The following is a 25624-nucleotide window of genomic DNA, read 5'->3' on the forward strand; positions in this document are numbered from 1 at the left end:
AAATCCCGCTCTGCTCCCAGCGCCACCCCGCCCCGGACCCGGCCTCCGCCCTCCGCCCCTGGGTGGGGAGGAGGCACTCCCAGGCCTCGGCTGCCTGAGGGCCGCAGGGGGCAGGAGGGGACGGCGCCCCGAGGCCTGGGTGAGGGCAGCAGGCTGGCAGGTTCCCAGCCGGTGCTGGCGGGTCTGCAGGGCGCCAGGCAGACGGCTGCCGGCCACCTCCTGGGGGCGCGCCAGTCCAGGCGGAGGCTGACCCTGCAGCTCGGCCCCGGGCGCCGATGAGCTGCTCGGCTCCGGGGCGGGGGGGGGGGGGGGGCGGGCGGTGCCCACGCTGCGGAGGGGCCGGCCAGGGCCTGTCCTGCAGCCCCGGCTCCTGACGGGCAGCACAGGCACGGGACCCTCTCCGCGCCCTCCCACCTCGACCGTCACGCTTCCTGTGCGTCACGTCGTTAGTCTCTGAATAAAGACACGGGGGCCCAGAGAGGGGGCGCTCCTGCCCCAGGTCACACAGCAGGACCGCACGAGGGCCAGCGCCCAGCCTTCCTCTGACCGCCCCACCCCGCCCACGGCGTCTGAACCGCTGGGCGGAGGAACAGGTGTGAGAGGGACCCCCAGGGTAAGCGGACGCCAGCCCAGACCGAGGGGTGGCGCCCGAGGCCCCTCCCAAGCCGGACACGCGCTCAGTCAGCGGCGGTGTCCCGGGGTCACTGGCCTGAGGACCCTCGCTTGCACACCCTGCCCCGGGAACTGCCCCCCCCCCCAACAAGACCTGCAGACCGAGCGTCTCCTCCCACAGCACCGGGAAGTCCTTCCCCACGTCTGACCACACGCCTTCCTGCAGGAGAGCCCCTCCTCCTGCCACGGCGGCCACTCCCCACGTGGGAGGCCGTTCGCCACCCTTGTGTGGGTCCCGGAGCCAGCCCCCCCCCCCCCCGGCTCGGGCCCGGGGATCTGGGTCAGTGACACCTGCCCCTCCCTCGCTGGGTCCAGGGTGAGAGAAGGAGCTGGGGCAGCGGCACCTCCCGGGCCAGAAGGGCAGGGGGCCCGGGGTGAGTGCGGGAGCCCCTCCTGGCCTGGGCTCAGGGGACTTGGAGGGGGGCCCTGGGTCCCTCAGACCAGGTTCTAAGGGCAGGGCCCTGCCTCCCCCATCAGACCAGCTGACCTGCTGGGCCGGGCCTGGCTGGCTCCATCCGGGGCCACAGACATGACCAACGCCTGGCTCCTGCAGTGAGGCCTGTCGCTGACCCCAGCCTCCTCCTCCGCAGAGTCCCCCACCCCCGGCCTGGCCCTCCCGCCCCCGGCCTGGCCCTCCCACCCCCTGCCTGGCCCTCCCACCCCCGGCCTGGCCCTCCTGTCCCCGGCCTGGCCCCCCCACAGTGAGGCTCTGCTCAGGTCCCCAGGTCCTCCCTGGGCGGGCAGGACAGGCCTGGCACGCTCGAGGGGCATCGGGACAGTAACCCAGAGGCCCACCCAGAGCCCCTGCCCCACCCAAGCCAGGCCTTCCCTGCACTCAGATGCCCCTGCCAGCCCAGGAAGCAGCTGCTATAATGGGCCGAGCGTCAGGGTCCCCTGGGGTGTGATGGGCTAATTCACACTGGAGTGTGAGTGACTCACAGGTGTCCTCCCACTCGCAGAGGAAGCTGGAGCGGGCACAGCGCTGCCAGGGGAGAACAGGAGTGGGCAGCTGTCTCCACCGGCGCAGGCGGGGCTGCTGGGAGCTCCATCGCCTCGGCCGGCCTGCACCATCCTCCGGGGTCGTCTCACTGAGCTCCCCAAGCCAACGCCCAGGCCCGCACCCACAACCCCTCCACTGAGCTCCCCAAGCCAACGCCCAGGCCCGCACCCCCAACCCCTCCACTGAGCTCCCCAAGCCAACGCCCAGGCCCGCACCCCCAACCCCTCCACTGAGCTCCCCAAGCCAACGCCCAGGCCCGCGCCCCCAACCCCTCCACTGAGCTCCCCAAGCCAACGCCCAGGCCCGCGCCCCCAACCCCTCCACTGAGCTCCCCAAGCCAACGCCCAGGCCCGCGCCCCCAACCCCTCCACTGAGCTCCCCAAGCCAACGCCCAGGCCCGCACCCCCAACCCCTCCACTGAGCTCCCCAAGCCAACGCCCAGGCCCGCGCCCCCAACCCCTCCACTGAGCTCCCCAAGCCAACGCCCAGGCCCGCCCCCAACCCCTCCACTGAGCTCCCCAAGCCAACGCCCAGGCCCGCGCCCCCAACCCCTCCACTGAGCTCCCCAAGCCAACGCCCAGGCCCGCGCCCCCCCTGCAGTCGGCGTGTCTGGGCCTGGCTCAGCGTCCTTGCATCCGTGACCAGGGCCCCCAGGGCTTCTTGTGTTCCACAGTCCGAGATGCCATCTCCTCCTCCTGGCCCCTGGCGCCGCCACTCGGAGTCGGGCGCCCAGCCTCAGGCCTGCCCCCCGCTGGAAACCGGGCCCTCCCCAGGGCCCAGCTCCTCCCCCCTCAGCCACCGGCTGGGCAGGGCCACAGGGGCCCCGGGAGCCGGCCCGGCAGACCGGCTGCTGGAGAGGGCGGGGCTGCCCAGCCCCACGGGAAGGAATGGGCCTGGGAGGGCAGGAGTCCCGCCGACCCCCCAGCTCAGAGCCCCAGGCCAGGACCCTGCCTGTGCCCTTTGCCCTCGTGAGCAGTGCCCTCACCACCATCACCATCACCATCGTCACCATCATCACCACCATGGGGCATCGGGCTCCCCCGAGGAGGGACCTGAAATTCCCGAGAGCAGAGCCCACCACCAGCATCACCTTAACTGTCACCACACCCCCACCCTCACCGCTGCCACCGAAACGACCACCAACATCAACACCAGCACCACCTCACAGTCACCGCCATCGCCATCACCATCACCACCATCACCACCACCACCATCACCACCATCACCACCACCACCATCACCACCACCACCACCACCACCACCACCATCACCACCATCACCACCACCACCATCACCACCACCACCACCACCACCATCACCACCATCACCACCACCACCATCACCACCACCACCACCACCACCACCACCACCATCACCACCATCACCACCACCACCATCACCACCATCACCACCACCACCACCATCACCACCATCATCACCATCACCACCATCATCACCATTACCATCACCACCATCATCACCATCACCACCATCATCACCACCACCATCACCACCATCACCATCACCACCATCACCACCACCACCACCACCATCACCACCATCATCACCATCACCACCATCATCACCATTACCATCACCACCATCATCACCATTACCATCACCACCATCACCACCACCACCATCACCACCATCATCACCACCACCACCATCATCACCATCACCACCACCACCATCATCACCATCACCATCACCACCACCATCACCACCACCACTGTCATCACCGCCATCATGTTTCCCGAGCATCACAGCATCACTGTCATCATCGGAGTGACACACCCATCCTGTGACCGTCAGCACCATCACCAACATCAACACCCCCATCTATAGCACAGTTGTCCATACCCCATCACCAACACCATCTGTATCGTCATTGCTGCCCCTGCCACCGCATCACCACCATCACTGCCAACGCCGTCGCTCTCGCCATCCCACCCCGTCAGCACCATCACCCCCTCCGCTGCCACCGCCCTTCCTGGTCCCCGTGCTCCGGCCCCACCTCCCCATCGTCCGCGTCCCCATGGCCGCCATCACCTCCTCAGGACCACTCCGCGGCTGTGCTAGGACGACACCGGCTGGTCAGCCCTATCAGCAGCACCCAACGGGCACTGACCCGGCACTGCCACGCCCGGCACCCCAGGCAGAGCCCGCCATGCAGGGCTCACCCAGCCCCGGCGACCGCGATGGATGGAGCTCAGGCCGGCACAGCCCTGGCCACCAGCCCGCCCTCCCGGCATGTCCCGCTCCCTCGACGCCCAAATGCTCAGGTGACGCAGGGCACTGTGCCCCCTCCGCCTGGGCGCCTCGGCACCACGGCCAAGAAAGGGCCCAGTCACTGCTCCTGCCAACGCGGGGGTCGCTCCTGAGCCTCTGCCACTCCCAGCCCCCCCCCCCCCCCCCCGGCCGCACCTGACCCAGGGCCTTGTCACCCTCCTCCCGGCACCACAGGCACGGGCCCCCTGCGGGGCCGCAGCGAGCCTCGGAGCGGGGGGCCCGCAGGCCGTCTGGACGTCCCGTGACGCCCCCCCACAGCACCCCTGCCCTCCAGGCCGCTTCCAGGCCCTGGGCGGGCGGTGTCTCTAAAGGAGCCGGTGGGAGTCAGGGGCCGGTGGCTGCTTTCTGCTCTGGGAGCCGGACCCTCATCATAGGAACGGAGCTGAGGAAGGTGAGGCCCGCTCCACCCCAGCGCGGGCGCCGCCAGGCCCTTCACCCCTCACACGGCCTTCCTGGGGTGAGAGCCGGGCCCTTCACCCTCACACGGCCTTCCTGGGGGTGAGAGCCGGGCCCTTCACCCCTCACACGGCCTTCCTGGGGTGAGAGCCGGGCCCTTCACCCTCACACGGCCTTCCTGGGGGTGAGAGCCGGGCCCTTCACCCTCACACGGCCTTCCTGGGGGTGAGAGCCGGGCCCTTCACCCTCACACGGCCTTCCTGGGGGTGAGAGCCGGGCCCTTCACCCTCACACGGCCTTCCTGGGGGTGAGAGCCGGGCCCTTCACCCTCACACGGCCTTCCTGGGGGTGAGAGCCAGGCCCCGCCCTCAGGGGCTCCCCTCCTGCTGGGGGCAGGAAGCAGACACAGGGTCTGAGCTGAGAAGTGCAGAGGGGTGGGGGCAGGAGAATGGGCAGGCGGCCCCCCAACAGGTGAGGCTGGAGCCCGGGAAGATGAGGGCAGAGGGCCGGGCGGGCTGAGGGGCACCGGGGCTGAGGGGGAGCCGGCCCGGCCGGGACCTGTCTGTCGCCCCCCCGCCCCCCCGTTCCCTCCTCCAGGAGAAGGCAGGCCCCCAGCAGGCGTCTGCCGGCCCGCCGCCCCCGGACAAAACGGGGCACAGAGAGGGCAGAGGCTCCGGTGGGCGGGTGACCCCGCCCCTCCCCCACCCGGCCTCCTCAGAGGGGAGCAGAGCGCACCCCACGCTCACTGGGGGCCTCTGTGAGGGCGCCTGGGCCGCCCCTGCCCCGTCGGGAAGGGCTGGCGTGGGAGAAGCCGGCTGGGAACTGGGAACCGGCCACCGGCAGCGACTGGGGCTGCCGATCTCCCTGCCGCCCGCCCGCCCGCCCGCCCGCGCTTGGGCCCTCACTGCCCTCTCCACGGAAACCAACCGAGGATGGGGCTCGGCTCTTAAAGGGACCAGGACGGGCCCTGGGGCAGGGCCTTGTGGAGGCAGTGCTGGGGGCCTGGGGCTGGGAGAGCGCACAGACCACCCACCCTCCACCCTCCACCCTCCACCCTCCACCCATCCATCCATCCACCCTCCACCCTCCACCCTCCACCCATCCATCCATCCACCCTCCACCCTCCACCCTCCACCCATCCATCCATCCACCCTCCACCCTCCACCCTCCACCCTCCACCCATCCATCCATCCATCCATCCACCCTCCACCCTCCACCCTCCACCCTCCATCCATCCATCCATCCATCCACCCTCCACCCTCCACCCTCCACCCTCCACCCATCCACCCTCCACCCTCCATCCTCCACCCTCCACCCATCCATCCATCCATCCATCCACCCTCCACCCTCCACCCTCCACCCTCCATCCATCCATCCATCCATCCACCCTCCACCCTCCACCCTCCACCCTCCATCCATCCATCCATCCATCCACCCTCCACCCTCCACCCTCCACCCTCCACCCTCCACCCATCCACCCTCCACCCTCCACCCTCCACCCTCCACCCATCCACCCTCCACCCTCCACCCTCCACCCTCCACCCTCCACCCTCCATCCTGTCTGCAGGACTCTCCTTCCCCCGCCAACACGCCTGCCTGCTGCCCTCCTCACGGGGGAGAGGGCTGAGGGCCAGGCCTCCTGCAGCCGTGACCGCTGAAGGGCAGCCGGGCAGCCAGGGGGTGGCTACTGGCCCCCGACAACTCCCAGAGCGCGGGCACAGAGTCCACGCCCTCCCCCCCCCCCGCCTGCCTGCGCCCCGGCTCCTGCTCAGGCTCTGCCTCGGCCTCTGTCCTCCTCTGCCAGCTGCTCCGGGCGCCTTCCCTCACCCCCCAGGACACACGCGCCACTCACTGCCCGAGCACGAGGGGGACTTGGTGCCTGTACCCCAGGCCCGGGGCCCAGCAGGCACCCCTGCCCGAGGCCTGGGGGCACACAGGGAGGCCTGCGGGCCGGTGCCAGCGCTGAGCCGGGCTGGCGGTGACGACTCCCGGCTCCCGCTGAGCACACCGCCATGCAGCCCCGCCCCCCAGGCCCACCTGGTCCTTCGGGTCCAGCGCCAAACCCCTCCTGTCCCGCCTCCCCAGTCCTGACCCTCCACCCCTCTGGGCGCTGCTCCTCGCGGGGACCTTTGCACAAACGTCCTTGTGGCTAAATGAGGTCCCCACCTCCCCCTTTGCCTCGCCCCTCCCCCCCCCCCCCCCGCTGTGGGGTGCCCACGCCAAGCCCTGAGACCCCACGTCACAGCCCAGCCGGGCCTGGAGCGGGCGCCTGGCTGTTCTCATGCGCCGCAGCCCACGGCACGGGCGGCATCGGCAGGTGCAGGACGAGGACCTGGGCCCGTGACCCCCGGAGCCCTCACCGCTGCCTCCCACCTGGTCACCCCGCTCCCCGACCCCCTCCCTCCAGCCGCCCAGGTCTGCCTCCCACCTGGTCACCCCGCTCCCCTCCCCCCTCCCTCCAGCCGCCCGCGTCTGCCTCCTGCTGGCGGAGGCCAGGCCGGTCACCTGGCCCGGCTGGACGTCCCTGGGAGGGTGGGAGGCGGCGGGGTGGGCGCCAGGTTGCCTCAGGGCCAGCCCCGGGCGGACGGGGGACGTGGCCAGACAAGAAACTGCACCCCTGGCCGCGCTGGGTCAGCTCCCCAAACCCACCGGGCCGAGGCTCCCCGAGCACTTACACGTCCGTCTCGTCCCACAGGATGCAGGTCTGGTTGGTGGTGCCCTGGAGGAGGGGGAGGCGTCAGGGCCACCTGCCGGCCCCTCCCGAGCCCCCCGGGGTCGCCGCCCAGGATCGCGGCCGGACCCGCCCACAGGTGGGCCAGGCGCTCTGCCCCTCGGTCCCTCTGGGAACAGGTGCGTGAGGAGGAGGGAGCTGAGGCCAGAGCAGGGAAGAGCCTGGCGCCCCCCCCCCCCCCCCGTGTGGCCGTGGGCAGCTCCTGGCCGAGCAGCAGTGGCCGGAGCTGCCTCTGGGTGCTCCCCTGGCCGGCCCGCCAAGGGCACAAGGGGTAACAGAGCCCCCCGTCCTGCAGGCCACCGCGTGCCGGCCGGGTGACAGGGGTGCCCAAGGCGGGGGCTCTCGGCGTCCCGGGGGGCAGCTGCTCTAAACACCGAGGGGAATGACCTGGTCCTCACCCAGCCCCGCAGCTCCCATGTGACAGGGCGGGAGCCACGGCACAGGGAGGCCGAGCCACTCGCCGGGGCCACCCAGCGGGGGAGAGCAGGGCTGGTTCCTCCCACTCCGCTGGCCCGGGTTCGAGGCCTGGCGCTGCCCTGTCCTGGCTGGGTGATCCTTGGGCTCTGGGGCCTCTCGGCCTGGCCGGACAGAGGACCCCAAGGGGAGGGCATGGCGGGCCTGCGGCCGGCCGCACTGGTCTCGCGATGGGATGGCTGTGTCCCCCCCGAGGAGCCGCCAGGCGGACAGGAGCCGTGCTGCCGTGCTGGGGCTCAGGGGTCGAGGCGGTTAGAGTCCGGCTCCCACGCCACCCTCCTGTGTGACCCTGAGCAGGTCACAGCCGCTTTCGAGCCTCCGTTTCCCCACTCGCCACTCGGGGATGAAAGCAGCTCCTCCAAGGCTGAGGGGAGCCCCCAGGCCCCCCCAGACCACACACAGGGCTCGACGGAGGAGCGTGCCCGCGCAGACGCGCACGGGGCACTCACGTTGTACATGTGGGCGAACTCGATCTCCAAGGGGGTGAGCAGGGAGCGCGGGGGCGGCTTCACCGTCACGGAGATGACCTTGGAGTTCAGGACGGTCGTGTTCCTGGGGAGTCACGGCCGCGTCAGGGGGTCTGGGAGCCCCTTTCCCGAGTGCCCCCCGATGCCCGTGCCCCTGCCTCCCCGCCTCCCCCAGGCCCCCCCCCCCAGGTGCCCACCTCTGAAGGGCCAGGAAGCTGCCCAGGTTCCGGTACAGCACGGTGCCCACCACAAACACGGAGGAGTCGTCGGCCTCTGGAAGAGAGGTGCCGTCACCCTCCGCCTGGACCCCGAGCTGGGGTGCCTGGCCAGGCCCCCGAGGGCCCCGGGAGCTGGGACAGGCAGGGCAGTGTTCTGGGGGCACCCGGGCCGCCTGCCGCGTGACGTCAGGGGAAGCCCTGGCCCCGCCTGCGACGAGGAGGCCCGTTCGTCCATCCCACAGAGGCCCGGGAGGCTGCGGGGTGGCGGGGCGGGGGGGGGGGGGGGGGGGGGGGGCAGGAACGCCCCCTGGAGGCAGCGGAGGCCGTGAGCACACCAAGAAGGAACGTGGGCCCCCTTCCCGGGGCTGCCCCGCAGACATGGGGCCGCGTCTCCCCGGAGGGCCCCTGCGCCTCGGGCCTCACCGGGCAGCCCCGTGGAGAAGACGCTCCTGGACACGGTGACCCTGTCCTCGGGCACCTTGGCCCCGTCGCCGGGGACCCGCCAGCCCTTCATGGGGAAGCTGAGGTCCGTGGCCGCGCTGGCTGGCAGCTTGTGGATGCTGAGTACTGCGGCGGCACCGGCCGGGACAGACGGACAGACAGACAGGGAGCAGATGGACAGACAGAGGAACAGACAGACAGACAGACAGACAGGGAGCAGTTACGCGACGAGGAGCCTTGGCGCTGAGGAACTGGGAAGCGGGCCTGGGGGTTCAGGGCCATCACGTGGGGTGCTCACGGCTCAGGGGGGGCCTGGGACCCGGGGGCCACCCAGCCAGGCCCCCGCCTGGCGCCATCTCCCCGCGGGGCCTGGGGCCGGGCCCTTCCTGGCCTCCACCGAAGCCCTGGCCCCGGGTCCCTCCCGTGTGCACAGTCCCTCCACGCTCCCCGGATGGGGGGTCCCTCCCGTGTGCACTGTCCCTCCACGCTCCCCGGATGGGGGGTCCCTCCCGTGTGCACAGTCCCTCCACGCTCCCCGGATGGGGGGTCCCTCCCGTGTGCACAGTCCCTCCACGCTCCCCGGCCGGGGGGTTCCTCCCGTGTGCACAGTCCCTCCACGCTCCCCGGCCGGGGGGTCCCTCCCGTGTGCACTGTCCCTCCACGCTCCCCGGCTGGGGGGTCCCTCCCGTGTGCCCTGTCCCTCCACGCTCCCCGGATGGGGGGGTCCCACGGGCCGCTGGGGTCCACTTCGCTGCCCCCGATGCTGGAGCCCAGCTCCCCCTCCACTGTGGCTCCAAGAAGGGACAGGGACGAACCTGCCCCCCCCCCTCCCGCCAGGACAGTAAGGAGACGACGGGGCCTGGTGGGGGTGTTGCAGAAGGAAAGTGCGGGGTGCGGGGGTGGGGGGTGCAGGAGGCGTGTGCAGAGAGAGTGGGGGCGGCTGTGACAAATGTCGCCCCGGCGACGCATGAGGGATGTGGTCAGCGTAGGCCTCCCGCGCGGGCCCCAGCCCGTTCCGGCTCCGCAGCCCTCAATGCCGGGGCAGGTGGGCCGGCCCCCTGAGCAGCCGCTGGGCGTGGAGGGCAGAGGGGCGGCCGCACAGTCCTGCCCTCCCACCCCCAGGGCCGGCCCTGGGGGCCGTGGGCGGGGGCCGTGGGCGGGGGCCGTGGCGTGTCCCAGGACGCAAGGTCTCCAGGACGCCACCCGGGTCTGAGACGCCCACGCCGCCCCCACCCGCATCGTGTCAGGTCTGTGCACAGAACTGACCTGAGACGCTGCCTGGCGGGGGTCTGGCCTGCCACGTACACAGAGGAGGAACCTGAGGCAGGAAGGCCGAGCCCGGGGCTCAGCGGGGGCGTGGGGTTCAGCGGGGGGCGGGGCTTACCCAGGTTGTCTGTCACCTGGTACGCGTCCCGCAAGTCCTTCATGCGGAAGCCAATGACGTCCACGAAGTCCTCCACCAGCCGGAACAGCTCCCGGGCGTTGGGGCCCATCTGGGGGGGGGGGGGCAGAGGGCCTCAGAGACGGGGAGCAGCCCACGAGAGCGCCAACCACCAGAGCCACACGGGGTGTCGTCGAGGCCCCACACTCCGGCCGGGGACCCACCTGTTCCTCCACCTCCTCCCACCTCCTCCACCTCCTCCACCTCCTCCCACGGCCCCTCAGCTCGGGGTCCTGTTGGCCACGCCCCAGCCCGCAGGCTCCGGACCTGACTTGGGGAGCGGGTCGGGACCTTTGAGTGCCCGTCGCACTTCACAGACGAGGACACTGGGCCCGGGGGTTGCTGTGCCCGACCCCGTGGCCAGGGCCAGGCTGGGAGGACAGCGGGCCCCTGGCTCCTGCCGTCCTCACTGGGTGGTGCCCGGGGCAGGTCAGCCTGGGAGGGAGGGGGTGACCACTCTTTCCAGATGAGAAAGAGCCGCCGCGTCCTGGTCACCCCAATGAGCACATGCGGCCAACACCCCCCCTCCCCCCGTCCTCACGGAGCCCCCCGAGGAGCTACTGTCCTGACAGATGGGGAAACGAGGCTGGCTCAGAAGGTTAAGCGACTTCCTCCAAGCTACACGACGGGGTGAGAACCCAGCGTCGGCGCTGGGCCAGCTCGGCTCAGGAGCCGCCCGCTGCCTGGGCGACCTGCGGCTCTGACCCGCACCCTCACCAGCTGCGCCTCCTCCCACTTGTCCCGGTTCTCCTCCGCCAGCAGGTTGCTGATGATCTGGACGAAGTTCTGGACGAGGAGGAAGAGCAGAGGACAGGCAGCTGGGTCAGCGCCGGGCCTGTGACCTGGGTCAGGGGTCAGCGTGTGACCTGGGTCAGGGGTCAGCGTGTGACCAGGGTCAGGGGTCAGCGTGTGACCAGGGTGAGGGTCAGTGTGACCAGGGTGAGGGTCAGTGTGACCAGGGTCAGGGGTCAGCGTGTGACCAGGGTCAGGGGTCAGCCTGTGACCAGGCTCAGGGCTCAGAGTGTGACCAGGGTCAGGGGTCAGCGTGTGACCAGGGTTAGGGGTCAGAGTGTGACCTGGGTCAGGGGTCAGCGTGTGACCAGGGTCAGGGCTCCGCCTGTGACCAGGGTCAGGGGTCAGCCTGTGACCAGGGTCAGGGGTCAGCGTGTGACCAGGGTCAGGGGTCAGCGTGTGACCAGGGTCAGGGGTCAGCGTGTGACCAGGGTTAGGGGTCAGAGTGTGACCTGGGTCAGGGCTCAGCGTGTGACCAGGGTCAGGGCTCAGAGTGTGACCAGGATCAGGGCTCAGAGGGTGACCTGGGTCAGGGGTCAGCGTGTGACCAGGGTCGGGCTCCGTGTGACCTTTCGCAGGCGCCCCCCGGGCCCCGGGCACCTGCACGTCGCCGGGCGTGGGGCTGTAGTAGGCTCGCCGGAAGATCTCGGTCATGTTCCTCAGGACGTCGATGGTGGAGAGCAGGTCCCCGCTGTAGCTGGCCCCGTCCTGGGAGATCTCCACCAGCGTCTGGATGACCTCGGACACGCCCTCCCCGGGCAGCCCTCGCTGCGCCTTCGCCAGGTGCTCCCGCGTCTGGGAGAGGAGAGGGTTGGGCCCACGATTCCGCAGGACACGGCGGGGCCGGCGCCCAGGCCCTCCCAGGGGGCGCGTCCACAGGGGGTGCCACCGGGGACAGAGGTTACGCCTGAGGACGCGGGCAGAGGGTGCGGGCCGGGCAGCCCTACCATCATCTGGATGTTGCGGTAGTCGATGGAGACGCAGCGGGTGTAGGTGGGGGGCTCCCAGTAGGCGATGCCCTCCTCGTCCAGCTCACAGCGCCGCAGGATGAGGCCTGGGGAGGCGGTGGGTCAGCACTGCTCCTGCCTCTCGGCTGGATGCCCGGCTCCGGGCAGGCTCCCGCCCACAGCTCCCAGGCCCCTGCCCCTCTGGCGGGACCCTCGGCCCCGAGAGCAGAGCCGGCCCCGGGTGGGGGCAGCCACCCCGCTTTCTCTCATCCCCAACATCCCTGAGCGGCTGCCGCCAGGACCAGGGGGAGACAAGCCCTCGGCCCCACCTGCCCGGGGCAGAGCCCGCAGTCGGGGTCTCAGGTTCACCCCAGGGCGTCTCCTGTGCTCCCCCCAACCCAGAGCCGGGGAGAGCCGCAGCTCGGCCCACGGCCCAGCTCCACACGGGCGGGCACTGGGAGCGGGGTGTCTGGTGTCCGGTAGCGGCAGCCTTACACACGGCGCACCTGTGGCCCAGCGCCTGCTGCCAGGCACCGGCCAGGGGGGCGGGCACAGCCGCCTGGCACAGCCCCGCCACGCACGGAGCCTCGGGGCCACAGGGACATGGAGCTGCCACCGCCCCGGCCAGGCGTCAGGGCCACCACCCTGCCCACACACCGCCCTGCCCACACACCGCCCGTGAGGACGGAGCCCACACACCGCCCTGGTCGCCCTCACCCGTGGCGTTCCGGGGGCACCGGACGGCGGCCGCCTCTCCCGCCGGGGTCTCCTTCCAGATCATGGCGGCAAAGTTGTCCTCATCACAGATCTCATGGGGCTCTGCCAAGGGGGAGGGGACAGCAGGGAGCTGAGTGCTGGTGGCAGGTCAGGGGTCAGACCCCTCCAGGACAGCCACCCTCACAAGGGGGAGTGCCCTGGCCGAGGGGCTCAGGGGTTGAGCGTCGACCTATGACCCAGGAGGTCATGGTTCAATTCCCGGTCAGGGCACAGGCCCGGGGTGCGGCTCAATCCCCAGTGTGGGGAGTGCAGGAGGCAGCCGATCAGTGATTCTCTCTCATCGTGGATGTTTCTCTCTCCCTCCCTCTCCCTTCCTCTCTGAAATCAATAAAAATATATTTAAGAAAAAAAACAAACAAGGACGAGGGGGTCCCCGGCCCGTTCAGCCCCAGCCCCCCCGGCCACCCGGGTGCCTCCCGGAGCCCAGCGGGGGTGGCGGGGGACACGCACCGGGGCACCGCTGGGCGCTGCATTGCCGGTGCTCGTCCTGCGGGCCCTGGCAGGCGGCTCCTCCGAAGAAGGGCCCCGAGCAGACGCGCTCCCGCCGCTGCGTGCCGCCCCCACAGGTGACGCTGCAGCCGCCCCAGGAGGCCCAGGTCTGCCACCTCCCGTCCACTGCGGGCAGCCGGGCGAGGCGACGTGCGCAGGTCCAGGAGTCACGGCGGCCAGAGACACAGGGCCAGAGAGACAGGGACGCAGGGAGGGCCGGACAACACGGACAGGACACGGGAGAGTCAGACAACACGGACAGGACAGGGGAGAGTCAGACAACACGGACAGGACACGGGAGAGTCAGACAACACGGATAGGACACGGGAGAGTCAGACAACATGGACAGGACACGGGAGAGTCAGACAACACGGACAGGACACGGGAGAGTCAGACAACACGGACAGGACACGGGAGGGCCGGACACGCAGAGCCGTGGGGACCCAGGCAGGTGGAGCAGGAGGCCATGCGGAGGAAGAACATGGAGACCCGGGAGGAGAAACCAGAGCTCAGCTCAACACAGAAAAACAGGTGCCCCTCCTGCCCTGGCCCCCCCCCCTTCCCGCCCCCAGGCCCCGTGACCACATGCCAGGCCGGGTCAGCCCCATGGCCTCACCCCCTCCCTGCCCGCGCCCCACGGCCCCTCGGGCGCTGACCTGGGCACTGCTGCAGGAAGCAGTCTCTGCTCTCCACCCAGTGGCCCTGGCACTCGGCGCCCCCGTACGAGGGCCCGTTGCACTCGCGCGTGCGCTGCTGCCGGCCCTGCGCGCAGCTGGCGGAGCAGGCGCTCCAGCTCGACCACTCGTTCCAGTTTCCGTCCACTGCCCGGCCCGGGGAGGGAGGAGGGAGCCGTGTGAACACCGGGGCCCGGCCCAGCCAGGACACGGTGTGAACGCCCGGGGCCCGGCCCAGCCAGGACACGGTGTGAACGCCCGGGGCCCGGCCCAGCCAGGACACGGTGTGAACGCCCGGGGCCCCCTCCCCCCACACCTTGCAGCCTGGGACATGGGCGCGAACACCCCGAAGGCCGCCCTGATGCCAAGGGTGCGTGGATGAGCGTGCCCCGGTCTCCGACCTCCAGCCTGGGCCCTGGGGCTGGCCGGTGACCCACGGGCCCTCCCCGCCCTCCCCAGGTGCCCCCGCGGCCTCCCTCTCACCTACCAGGGCACAGGGCGATGTTGCAGAACTTGGTTTGCTTCTCGGGGCCCTCACAGGGGTTGCCTCCGAACTGGGGGGGCCTGCAGGTGCGCGTGCGGTCCCGGAAGCCCCGGCCGCAGGTGCTGGAGCAGAGGCTCCAGGGTGACCACTCGTCCCAGGCGCCGTGCACTGCGGACAACGGGGGGGGGGGGGGGGGGGGGGGGGGCGCCGCTGAGGAGCCCACGGCCACTGGCGCTGCTGCCCACGCCGCCCGCCGCCCCTGACCCTGACGACCACCTCCCCTCCCCTCCCCTCCCGTCCGGATCCCGACCGCCCCAACCACCGGCCCCAGATGCCCCGGCCCTCGCGCCCGCACCTGGACACACGGCCGAGTTGTTGCACAGCCGCTGCTCGCGCAGGGGCCCGCTGCACTGCGTGCTGTAGGAGGAGGACACGCAGAAGCGCGTGCGGGTCTGCCAGCCCTCCCCGCACGTGCTGGAGCACACGCTCCACGGGGACCACTCCTCGGCCGCGGGGTCACCTGCGGGCCAGACGCACCGCATCACGGGCTGCCTGCCTCGGGCCGACGGCGGCCAGACCCTCAGGGGGACCCTGCCCCCCCCCCCCCCCCGCACCGCAGCAGCCGGTGGGGCGGCGAGGCCTCTAGCCCGAGGGGTCTGCTGCGGGGCTGACCCCGGGACCTGCGTCCCCCCACAGCCCGTGGGCTGGGCTGGTGCCCGGACCCGTCATTGTCCACAAGTGGCCGCAGTTTTCGCCGTAGGTGTTTGTGCTAAGACCCATCCCTCCCCCTCGACGGCGTTTCCGCCCTCACGCCTCGCCCCACGCCCCGCAGCTCACCCGTGTGCGGGGCCGAGAACCCGAACTGCTGCAGCTCGTCCCCCAGCTCGTCGCGCCGCCGGGCGTCCGTGGAGCGCAGCGACTGGCTCCGGGAGCTGGTGCGCGCGGCCGCTGCGGGGCGGGCTCCGGTGAGCGTGGGGGGGGGGCACGCAGGACCCTGGACAGCGCCCCCCGGGCTGGTGCCGCCCGCCCCCGCCCCCCGGACGGCTGGGCAACCTGGGACCAGGGCCCGGGGCCAGCGCCAACCCCTGCGGGGCCCATTCCTGAGGGTCCCACCCCCTGCTCCACGCCCCTCCCTCCCTCTCTTCCTCCGGGCCCGGCTCAGCACCCCACCTTCCTGTGGCCTTGACCCCGCCCCCCACATCCCAGGAATCTCCCCAGGCTTCTGAGATGAGACCCTCTTTTCAAGCAAAACCAGCCGGGAGAGTGGCAGTCTCGTTAGAACTTGGTTTAATTTTATGGGAGCAGCTAAAATATGGATGAGGCCATCAGAGAGTTATTAGAGACGTGCCGTGAGGTTCTGGAGGTGGGAAGGAGCTGGGGCAGGTGGGGCAGGTGGGGCAGGTGGGGCTGGGGGTGCAGACTGGGGCTGGGTGGCGGAGGGAGGCAGCACCCCCAAACCCCCACCCACCGGAGAGAAGAAAGCCCGCCCCAGTCCCATCTACCTACCCAGCCCTTCTCTCTCCTGGGCCAGGTTCCTTACCTGTGGCCCCGCCCTCGCCCCAGGCCCCGCCCACTCGAACAGGCCCCGCCCCTTAGCGGCCCGACCCCACCCGAGGCCCCGCCCACCCCGCGCCCCGGGCCGCCCTCCCGCACTCACCCCCGCAGGCCTTGCGGTTGCACAGCCGGCCCTCCTCCAGGACCCCCTCGCAGCCGCTGCCCCCGAGGCCGGGCGAGGGCAGGCAGGTGCGCGTCCGTGTCTGCAGGCCGCCCCCGCAGTCCCGCGTGCACTCGCCCCACAGGGACCACAGCTTCCAGCCGCCTGCGGGGAACCGGAGCGCAGGGTCACGTGTTCAGGGAGGGACTCCTGGGGTCTCCCAGGCAGGGAGGACCCGCACGTGGGAGGCCTGGGTGTGGAGGGTCACCTAGGAGTGCGGGATGTCATGGGGGAGGGAGGCAGGGGTGTCGGGGAAGGGTGGCCCCGAGAATAAGGGCCTAAAGTCCAGGTTCATGCCAACCCGCGTGGCTCAGTGGTTGAGCGTCGACCTACGAACCAGGAGGTCACGGTGTGACTCCTGCTCAGGGCACATGCCCGGGTTTCAGGCTCCATCCCCAGGAGGGGGCGTGCGGGAGGCAGCCGATCCATGACTCTCTCTCATCACTGATGTTTCTATCTCCCTCTCCCTCTCCCCTCCTCTCTGACATCATCAATAAAATATATATTTTAAAAAAACGAACAGGTTCATGTGGTGACCCCCGGCCCCCCCCGCCCCCCGGGCCATCCTGCCCTGCTCCTGCCCTCATCGGAGGATAGCGGGGCGCTGCTCCCCGGGACTGACGCAGGAGGGTATGAAGGGCTGCGAAGGACGGGTGTGGGCGCCGTCACTGGGGTCAGAGAGGGCCCCAGAGAAGCAACTTTGATTTGCAGCAAATTTCGTGTCCCAGTGACTCCGGCCAGCCCAGATCCGGTCCGTGGAGAGCCACTCAGGGGCCCAGCCCCTCCTCCTCGCTCCTGAGCCTGTTCCCCGAGCTGGCCAGCAGGGGGAGCCAGGCGCAAGGGAACAGGCCTGGCTGGGCGGGACCTCCGCAATGTGGGCAGAGAGGCAGGGCAACTCTGGGAGGGCACACAGCACCCATTCCCGTCCTCTGCGCCCAGCCAGGAGGGACACGGCAGGTGGGCGGCTGATGCGCTCAGACATGACAGGCAGGAGGGGCTGGGACCTTAGCGCTGCCCCTGGTGGGTGGGCATGGCGCCCGCTCCGTCCCTCGCTCACACGCAGTCACACGAGGCTCCAGGTGTGGTGAGACCCAGGGAGGGCTTGCCAGGGCCACGGGGGGCGGAGCGGCCTGGCTCTGAGCCCCTCCTGGGCCTGGGGGTGATGGCCTCCTCCCCATCGTGTTCCTGCAGGAAGGCCTCTCTGCTCCTGTTGCAGCCCCGTGAAGGGGGCCGTGCCCCCAGCGAGGAGGCGCCTGAGCAGGGTCGCACCAGGCTGTGGGCCCGGCCCGCACCCGCCCAGGGCCAGCTCTCCCGGGCTTCCTGGCAGGGCCCCTCCGCCTCCAGGGCCCTGCCCTGTGCCAGGCACCTCAGCACCCAGGAACCGAAGTCCCGTGCACCCCAGGAGGCAGCCTTCACCCCATTCGCCGCAGAGGAAGCTAGGGCTCTCAGAGGGGGGTCCTAGGAGCTGGCACCGAGGGCAGTCAGCAGCACCAGCCTGGAGTCCACCTCAGAAATGCCGCTTGGCCTTACCCCGCAGTTACGGCGGGAGCGCCCCGGGGGGCGAGCAGACCAGGCCCCGCTCGCCTCTGCATGCCCACGTGCCCGCGCAGGGCGCTGACGGCCGAGGCTGCCCGCTTCTCATCATCCCACTTGGGGGCTACGCCCAGAACCACAGCCGCGTGTCCGGCGCAGAGGGAGGGAGCCCCAGGTACCCACCGAGCCGACAGGAGGGGAGCAGGCCTGGAACCCACAGCCGGACTCCGCACGCTCGGCGGCGCCCCCCAAAGGCCGCCCGCTGCGACCAGCCACAGGCCCCAGCCGGCGCTCCAGGCCTTGGCAGTGGCCCCTGCCCTGCCACCCTGGCCGGTGACCCCGAGACGGAGGGGCAGAGAGGGCCGGGGTCCAGGGACACAGGCCTGGCGGTGGTTCAGGCTGGCACCTCCCGCTGGTCACCCCCCGCCTCCCGGCCCAGCCCCCACACGGAAGCCTGCGTGACGTGGAACCAGCCGTGGGAGGGAGAGAGTGTCCAAGGCGGCTAATCAGAGGATGCCACTCGGTTCCCATGGCAACTGCTGCAGAGCACGTCTTTCAGGATAGACTCAGGTTAGGCCTCAGCTGCCAAAACACCCACCACTTCGGGCTGGTTACCGTGGTGACCCAGGTGGCAGGATGTGGGGGAAGGGAGGAGGGGGTGGCCATGGGCTCCGAGGACAGACCGCCCCCCAGGCCTGCCCCAACCCGGTCCCATGCTGACCCGGATGCCAGCTGCAGGCTGAGTCCCCTTGACCCCACACAGCCTGAACCCTCATCCTACATTGTCTCTGACCCCGGGCATGGGCTTCCTCATCCCCTCACAGGCTGAGCCCCGATCCCCTCACAGGCTGAGCCCCGATCCCCTCACAGGCTGAGCCCCGATCCCAGCACAGGCTGAGCCCCGATCCCCTCACAGGCTGAGCCCCGATCCCCTCACAGGCTGAGCCCCGATCCCCTCACAGGCTGAGCCCCGATCCCAGCACAGGCTGAGCCCCGATCCCCTCACAGGCTGAGCCCCGATCCCCTCACAGGCTGAGCCCCGATCCCAGCACAGGCTGAGCCCCGATCCCCTCACAGGCTGAGCCCCGATCCCCTCACAGGCTGAGCCCCGATCCCAGCACATGCTGACGCCCGGCCCTGGCCACACTCCTGCCTCTAACGGACACTCAGGAAATGGAGCTGCTATTTCTGTTGGCGTTTTTACTTTTAATGTGTGTCCCCACAGAGCTGACACTGATAAATGTGCGTCCAGGACAGGGGTGATTGCGGCGAGGCTGGGCGGCCAAGGTGCTCCTGACGGGAGGGGGGGGGGGCTCCGGGGCCTCGGAGGAGGGGCGAGGCTGGGCGGCCCCCCAAGCCCAGAGAGAGGCAGCCTTCTTCCCCGGCTCAATGCCCCTCTGTCTGGAAGCTCATTTCCATCTCATTACGGATGAATGGAACCAATTAATGGCCTCGGAGCAGCCTGGCCACCCAGGAGGGAAGGCACACGGAGAGGGGTTCCGGGCCCTCTTCCCACCCTGGCACCCCAGCCCAGCGGCTGTGACCTCCGTCCCCACACCCCAAGTTGGCCGGAGGCGGGCGCTGGGGGAGGCCCTCCCGCTGCTGGGCCTTCCAGGTGCGTGGGGGGTCCCCCTTTGGAGGAGGAGGACGGTGCACTTCCCATCTCCTCCAGCAGAGGGCGCCCCAGGCCAGCAGGTGGCGCAGCACCTGCCCACTCACCCCGCCCACCTGGCCCGGTTCCCCTGAGGACCCCGCCCAGCCCCCACCAGTGTAGGGCCTGCCCCAGGGCACCCAGGTTCCTCCTCTGAGCCCCCTGCAGGGATGCGTCAATGGGGACCTCAGGGATAGAACAGCTCCCTGAAATTCCTCCTCAACCCGCCCCCCCAGTCCACAGCCCCGCCCCCCACAGACATTGCCTTGCATTGTGCCGGTGCCCCCCGAACGGGCCCAGGGACACCTGGACCCCTCCCCCCAACACACACACACTCTACGCCCAGTCTCTCCACACCCTGCGGACCTGAGGGCCGGCTCGGACGCCCTTCCTGGGGTTTTCAAGGGCACCTACTCTCAGGGCCGCCTGGCGAGCGCCCACCCAGCTGCGGCAGGTGCCGCGGGGCCTCAGGCCGAGGCCGAGAGCCAGCCCCCCGCCAGGCCCCCTCCAGGTGAGGCGCCCCGGACAGCTCCTCCCAGCCCCCGGAGCAGGCCTGCCCGGCCCATCTCACAGACAGAAATGGAGGCCCTGGCCGGTGTGGCTCAGTGGACAGAGCGTCCGCCTGTGGTCTGAAGGGTCCCGGGTTCGATTCCGGTCAAGGGCACGTGCCTCTGTGGCAGGTTCAAACCGCAGCCCTGGTTGGGGCGTGTTCAGGAGGAAACCAGGGGGCGTGTCTCCCTCACATCCGTGTCTCTCTCTCCGTCGTCTCTCCCCGTCCCTTGCACTCTTTCTGAAAACCCGTGGGAAAATATCCTCGGGCGAGGATTAACAGCAACAACAAAACAGAATATTTCTCAGAAAAAAAGGGGCTACTAATACATCCAAAAAAAGAAAAAGAGAGAGACTGAGGCCTGCCGAGCCGCCCCGAGGCCCCTCCCAGCCGCTCTGCCCTAAGGGTGGTCCCGTTGGGAGCCCGAGGCCAGTCCGCCCGGCTCCGCCCTGGGCCTGGGTGACCGGCCGGTCCCTCGCTGTGGGCCTTGCTGCACAGCCTCCTCCCATCGTCCTGGGGCACGGCAGCCTCACGGGAGCTGCTCCGTGCCTGGGGAGGCCTCGTCACCAGCGCGACGGCCGCCTGTCCCCGCGTTTTCCCACTCGGTCCGCGTGCGCGCAGCGCCCTGGCCGCGATGGTCAGGCCCGAGCCCCGCAGGGACCCCTCGGGCCTCCTGGGCCCCTCCACGCTCAGTGACATCTGGCCCCGCCCCCCACTCTGCGCCCGGCCCCTCCGCACCCTGCAGGTCCCAGGGCGGCTCCGACGCGCTTCCTGAGGGAAGCGTGGGCTCTGGGGCTGGGACGAGATCTAAGTCCTGTGGGGGGTCATGGGGTCATGGGGTCAAGGCAGAGGCCACCCACCACGTGGTGACAGCTGGAGTCCCCTCCCACGGGCTGGGAGTCCTGGGTGGGTCCTGGTCTCAGCCCAGCATCTCCGTCCCAGCCCTCCACCCACCTGCCCCGGCGTCTCACACACTCAGCCCCCAGCTCAGCCCCTCCCCACCCGGCTGGCACACGGGACGCACACAGGGACAGGGACACGCACAGGGACAGGGACACGCACAGGGACAGGGACACGCACAGGGACAGGGACATGCACAGGGACAGGGATGCACGCAGGGACAGGGACACGCACAGACCCACACTCCCAGCCCCCAAGACGCAGCGTTTTCATTATCTTCCATGTCGCTTCTGCAATAAAATTCTTTAATTAAAACATGAATATTTAAAAACGACCCTTGAGAGAAATGGCCCCGTCACACCAGAGGCAGAACACAGAGAGAGACAGAGGGACAAGACAGGGACGAGGGACACACGGACAGACGCTGGTGGGAGCCGCCTCAGAGGGGCGGCCGGGCGGAGAGGGGCAGTTGCTGTGGCCCAAGGAACAGGCAGAGTGAGGCGGACGCGTGCCGTGGCCATGTGGCGCGTGGACAGGCCCGGCGGGGGGGAGGGGGAAAATGGGCCACGGCTGGCCTGGGCCGCCTGCTCCCTGCGCCGCGGCTGCGCAGCCTTCTCGGGGAGGAGATGGAGGACTGAAGGACGCGCCTCCCCCGGCCTCCCCCCTCCCCCGGCTTCCCCCCTCCCCCCCTCCTCCGGCCTCCCCCCTCCCCCCGCCTCCCCCCTCCCCCGGCCTCCCCCCTCCCCCCGCCTCCCCTGGCCATTGGGGGGCGAAGCTCCCGGGCACAGGGCTATGCCGGCAGATCGGGGGTCTGGCGCCTGCCCGGCTCTGCTGTGTGTCTCCTGAGTGACGGCTGGACCTCTCTGGTCCACATGCCATCCCACCCCCATACACACACAGGCACACACTGGGCACATGGATGCAGGGACACACATGTACCCACACATGCCTGCCCCTCCCCCCTCCGGGCACCGCCACCAGCCATTCCCTCTTGGAACCTTCACGGGGCGCTGCCTGCTCACCCCCTCCCACACCCGGTCCCGTCTCTGCCGCGGGCCTCTAGACATGGAGGGTCCGGCGCTGACGTCGCTCCCGTCAGAAACGCGTTCGCGCCACTCCTCACGCAACCAGGGTCCTTCCAGGTCACGGCGAGGGGCCTGCGGGTGAAGGCGCTGATGGCTGGCTGGGTGGAGGGGCTTGGGGCGGCCCAGCGCGTGCAGGCCAGGCTGGGGCGTGACCCAACCTGGTCCTGGCGGGGCCTCCAGGCCCAGAGCACCTGCTCGCAGGATACCGCCTGGCCGACCCAGGGCCTCTCACACTCGGGTCCACTCTGACCTCCGGATCTTCCTCCCCGCCCAGTGCCTCCCACCTCGCCGATGTCAGCAGTGGTCGGCCCCTCCTTCCTCCCACCCACATCCTGTGCATCAGCAAGTCCACCAGCGCCCCCCCCAGGCCCGACCCCCCCAGTCCAGAGGCTGCTGGGCCCCAGCAGGCCAGCCTCAGGCCCCTCTGGGTGCCTGCAGGGACCCCGCCCCCTGGACTCCCTGCTCTGGGCCTGGACACCCTGTGTCCCTGCAGCCTGAGCAGCGTCCGCGCCTGTCACTCTCCTGCTCGGCGCCTCCAGGAACCCCTTTGTTCTCAGGGTAACAAGTGAACCCCAGCCAGAGCCTCCCCACGGCACCCCAGCTGCTGCCTCAGGGCACAGAGGGGGTGCCCAGAGGGGGTGCCTAGAGGGGGTGCCCAGCGAGGGGCGGAGCTCTGGCTCCCCCAGCTCACAGGCTTGCGCTCGGGTCCTCACGCGTGGATCACGCCTGCCGGCCTCCACCTTCTCCTCCGACACCACGCGGCTCCGAGCAGCGCCCAGCACTTCCCCGCACGCACGGCCGCTGCCCACCAGCCCGCGGCCCAGCCCCTGCGTATCGGGTGCCCTGCGGGCCTGGCCCTGGGCAATGGTCTTTGCTGGGACAGCACCCCGCAGGTCAGTCACCACTTTGCAGGGGAAGAAACCCAGGCTCGGGCAGGTGGCCGCCAGGGAGTGGCCAAGCACGCTGACCATCCCATCCCCCCGCTGGCCCTGAACGAGCCCCCCTCCGCGTCCCTGCTCTGCAGCCGCTGTCCAAGCCAAGGCCACAGTGACCTTCACCTTGCCCAGCCCAGGGTCAGCCCTCCCAGCCTTCACCCCCACCCCTGCCGGGAGCTGCATGAAGCCACTGACCTGTCCCCCCATTTGACGGGGCATTTTCTGCTGGGTTCCTGGACACCCCCCACCCCCCCGGGGGGCTCTGCCTGCCTCTCCCCTTCTCCCCACTCCTCCCCAGCCACCTTCACAGCTCAGGGAGGCGTCTCATCGGGACCCGGGGTCTGGGGCATAAACAGAGCGGGGGCCCCGCATAACCGGGGCCTAGGTACTGCCCGTGCCGTTTTTATTATTGTTGACTAGCGGTCGGTGCACGACATTCGTGCACTGTGGGGGGGGGGTCCCTCATCCCGGCCTGCGCCCTTTTGCAGGATGTCCTTGAGGGGACATCCTTAGTGCTGCCACGGAAGCAGGCCGCTGTGCTCACCAGCCCTGAGCCCGGCTAGTGGCTGAGCGTGGCTCCCCCTGTGGGAGCGCACTGACCACCAGGGGGCAGCTCCTGCGTTGAGTGTCTGCCCCCTGGTGGTTAGTGCGTGTCATAGCGACCGGTTGTTCTGCCTTCAGTCTATTTGCATATTAGCCTTTTATTATATAGGATTTCAGAGAGGAAAGAAGAGGCAGGGAGAGACAGAAACATCCATGATGAGAGAGAATCATGGATCGGGTGCCTCCTGCACACCCCCCACTGGGGATGGAGCCTGAAACCCGGGCATGTGCCCCGACCGAGAATTGAACCTTGACCTCCTGGTTCATAGGTCACTCAACCCCTGAGCCAGGCCGGCCGGGCCCCCTGGCATTTTATGCCGTTAAAGATGTTATTCTGAGAAGCAGTGCCTCAGCCTTGGTGCTCAGGAGGGGCTAGAGCGCTGACAACGCCCCGCCAGCGTGGCCCCCCAGCCGGCCTGGCCCCGACGCCCGGCACCGTGTCAGCTGCCTGCCTGGCGTCTCGGACCTGACAGTCTGAGACAAGCTGTGCCCGCCCTCCCCGTCCCAGCCGCTGCCCCGCCTCGGAGATACTCCCAGGAAACCCGGGGGTCCTGAGGGGGGGCTCCGCCTACTGCCCGCCGCCTGCCAGCCCACCCGCTTCCCATCACCCCCAGCACCTCTTCCACAGGCTCTCACCGCCCTCTGCCCTCCGCCCTCCGCCCTCCGCGGGGCTGACCAGCCAGGCCCCGCCTCTGCCTGCTCTGGGCTGCAGGGCCCCGCCCCCGGTTCGTCAGCGCCTCTCCCAGAACCCTGAACCTGGCCCCTGGCCCAAGAGACCCCTTTCATGCCTGACCCGGAGCCTGGGACACCCCGGCGCTCAGGAACTGACCGCATGGATGTGACTGACACAGCTCGCTCCTCCCCAGTCTCACCCCCGGCCACACTCCCCACAGCCCGCATCCCAGCGGCCCCGCAGACCCGCGCCAGCCTGCGGCCCCCCAGGCGGTCCTGCCTTCCAAAGGAAGGGCCCTCCTGGCCAGAAGAGGAAACGCTTCTCGCCCGTAAGACACCAACCCGGCCGCCATCCCTCCCTCGCTCACTCCCTCCCGAGAGCCGCCCGGGCCTCTCACTCACCTGGGGCGCCCTCCGGGCCCCGGTCCTGGGTCAGGCTGGTCAGGCAGTTCTCGGGGCCTCCGGCCGCTCCGTCCCGCAGGCAGACGTCGCCGCGGGGCCCCGGGGGGCCGGAGGCCGGGTCGCCGGCGCCCCCGCCCAGGCAGGCGCAGGGGGTCTGCATGATGCCGCAGGGGTGCGAGCTGCGGCTGCCGGCCAGGCAGGCGTCCAGCCAGCGGCACAGCATCTGGCAGGCGGCCCGGCTGGGGCTGCGGTTGCCCACCACCAGGTACTCCACGGAGAAGTCGTCCTCGGGGGCCCCGGGCGCCCCGTCCCGCCGCATCTGCAGGAACTGCTTGCCGGCCTGCAGGAAGGCCAGGGGCGCCGCGGGGTCGCACAGCCGCACCACCTCGTCGAAGCTCTCCACGCCCAGGTACGTGCGCGTGGACTCCAGGAAGGAGTCGAACTGGTAGGTGCGCACGCGGCCCGGGCCCCGGCAGGGCGCGGGCGCCTTGGCCACCTTCACGTAGAGCGTGTAGCGCCTCGGGTCGGGGTTGCGCAGGGTCCAGGAGCAGCGGGAGGCGTTGGCGGGGAACACGGCGGCCGCGGAGAAGTACCCGAAGAACTTGCCCTGCACCAGCGTGGCGCACGGCTTGGCCCCGGGCCCCGCGGCGGCCCCCATGGCGGCCCCCGCCTGGCGCCCCAGCAGCAGCAGCAGCGGCAGCAGCGGGCAGAGGACCCAGCGCGGGATCGGGGCGGCCTGGCCCCTCATCCTAGCTCGCGGGGCCGCCGGGGTTCCGCGGGCTGGGCAGGCAGGCGCGGGCCAGGCCTGGACATGCCAGGGTCCGGCAGCGAGCAGACCGGGCTGGGGGCCGGGGCCGGGGGCAGGAGGAGGGGCCCGCGGGTGACCCAGGGGGCTGCGGTGGCGCCTCACGTCCAGGGCCCGTGCCTGCTGTGGCCGCCGGCAGCACCTGGAAGAGAAGGAGCAGGATGGGGTTGGTGGGCCCCCCTGGGGAGGCGGGGGCGAGGGCACGGTGGGGCCAGTGCCCCCCACAGCGTTGGGCAGCTGACACAGGCCTGGCGCTGCTGCCCGGCACCTGCCCTGTCCACCTGTCCACCTGCCGCCACCAGTGTGTCCACCTGCAGGGGCCGGGCCCGGCAGCGCCAGGCCAGGGCCGAGTGCCACAGGGGCCCGGCTCGGCCCGTCTGGCCAGCGGCCTGGTGTGGCTCCCAAGGGCTCGGCCGGCCGCCAGCCCACTCACCCCGTCACGGCCCCTGTGGCCACCCGTTCGCCCCGGGGCCTCAGGG

General features: G+C 70.4%; 1 protein-coding gene across 7 annotated transcripts in view; it reads right to left on the reverse strand.

The window, feature by feature from the left end:
* Positions 1 to 25088, reverse strand: part of ADGRB1 (adhesion G protein-coupled receptor B1) — a gene marked incomplete at its 5' end in the record, with an annotated part of 58679 nt that extends 33591 nt beyond the window's left edge. For 6 of the 7 annotated variants that reach the window (XM_079796461.1, XM_079796460.1, XM_079796457.1 and 3 more), the window contains 16 exons: positions 7036 to 7079; positions 8015 to 8117; positions 8230 to 8305; positions 8674 to 8817; positions 10076 to 10184; positions 10850 to 10918; positions 11525 to 11719; positions 11872 to 11978; positions 12589 to 12690; positions 13099 to 13263; positions 13794 to 13958; positions 14299 to 14463; positions 14651 to 14815; positions 15133 to 15243; positions 15953 to 16114; positions 24341 to 25088. In XM_079796461.1, coding sequence (XP_079652587.1) covers positions 7036 to 7079; positions 8015 to 8117; positions 8230 to 8305; positions 8674 to 8817; positions 10076 to 10184; positions 10850 to 10918; positions 11525 to 11719; positions 11872 to 11978; positions 12589 to 12690; positions 13099 to 13263; positions 13794 to 13958; positions 14299 to 14463; positions 14651 to 14815; positions 15133 to 15243; positions 15953 to 16114; positions 24341 to 25088 — 2630 coding nt within the window. Of the gene's footprint in view, positions 1 to 7035; positions 7080 to 8014; positions 8118 to 8229; positions 8306 to 8673; positions 8818 to 10075; positions 10185 to 10843; positions 10919 to 11524; positions 11720 to 11871; positions 11979 to 12588; positions 12691 to 13098; positions 13264 to 13793; positions 13959 to 14298; positions 14464 to 14650; positions 14816 to 15132; positions 15244 to 15952; positions 16115 to 24340 lie in introns of all 7 variants that reach the window. The other variant, XM_079796459.1, reaches the window with a different exon arrangement.
* Positions 25089 to 25624: the final 536 nt, after the last annotated feature.

The sequence above is a fragment of the Cnephaeus nilssonii genome (assembly GCF_951640355.1).
Source record: "Cnephaeus nilssonii genome assembly, chromosome: 18".
NCBI lineage: Eukaryota > Metazoa > Chordata > Mammalia > Chiroptera > Vespertilionidae > Cnephaeus > Cnephaeus nilssonii.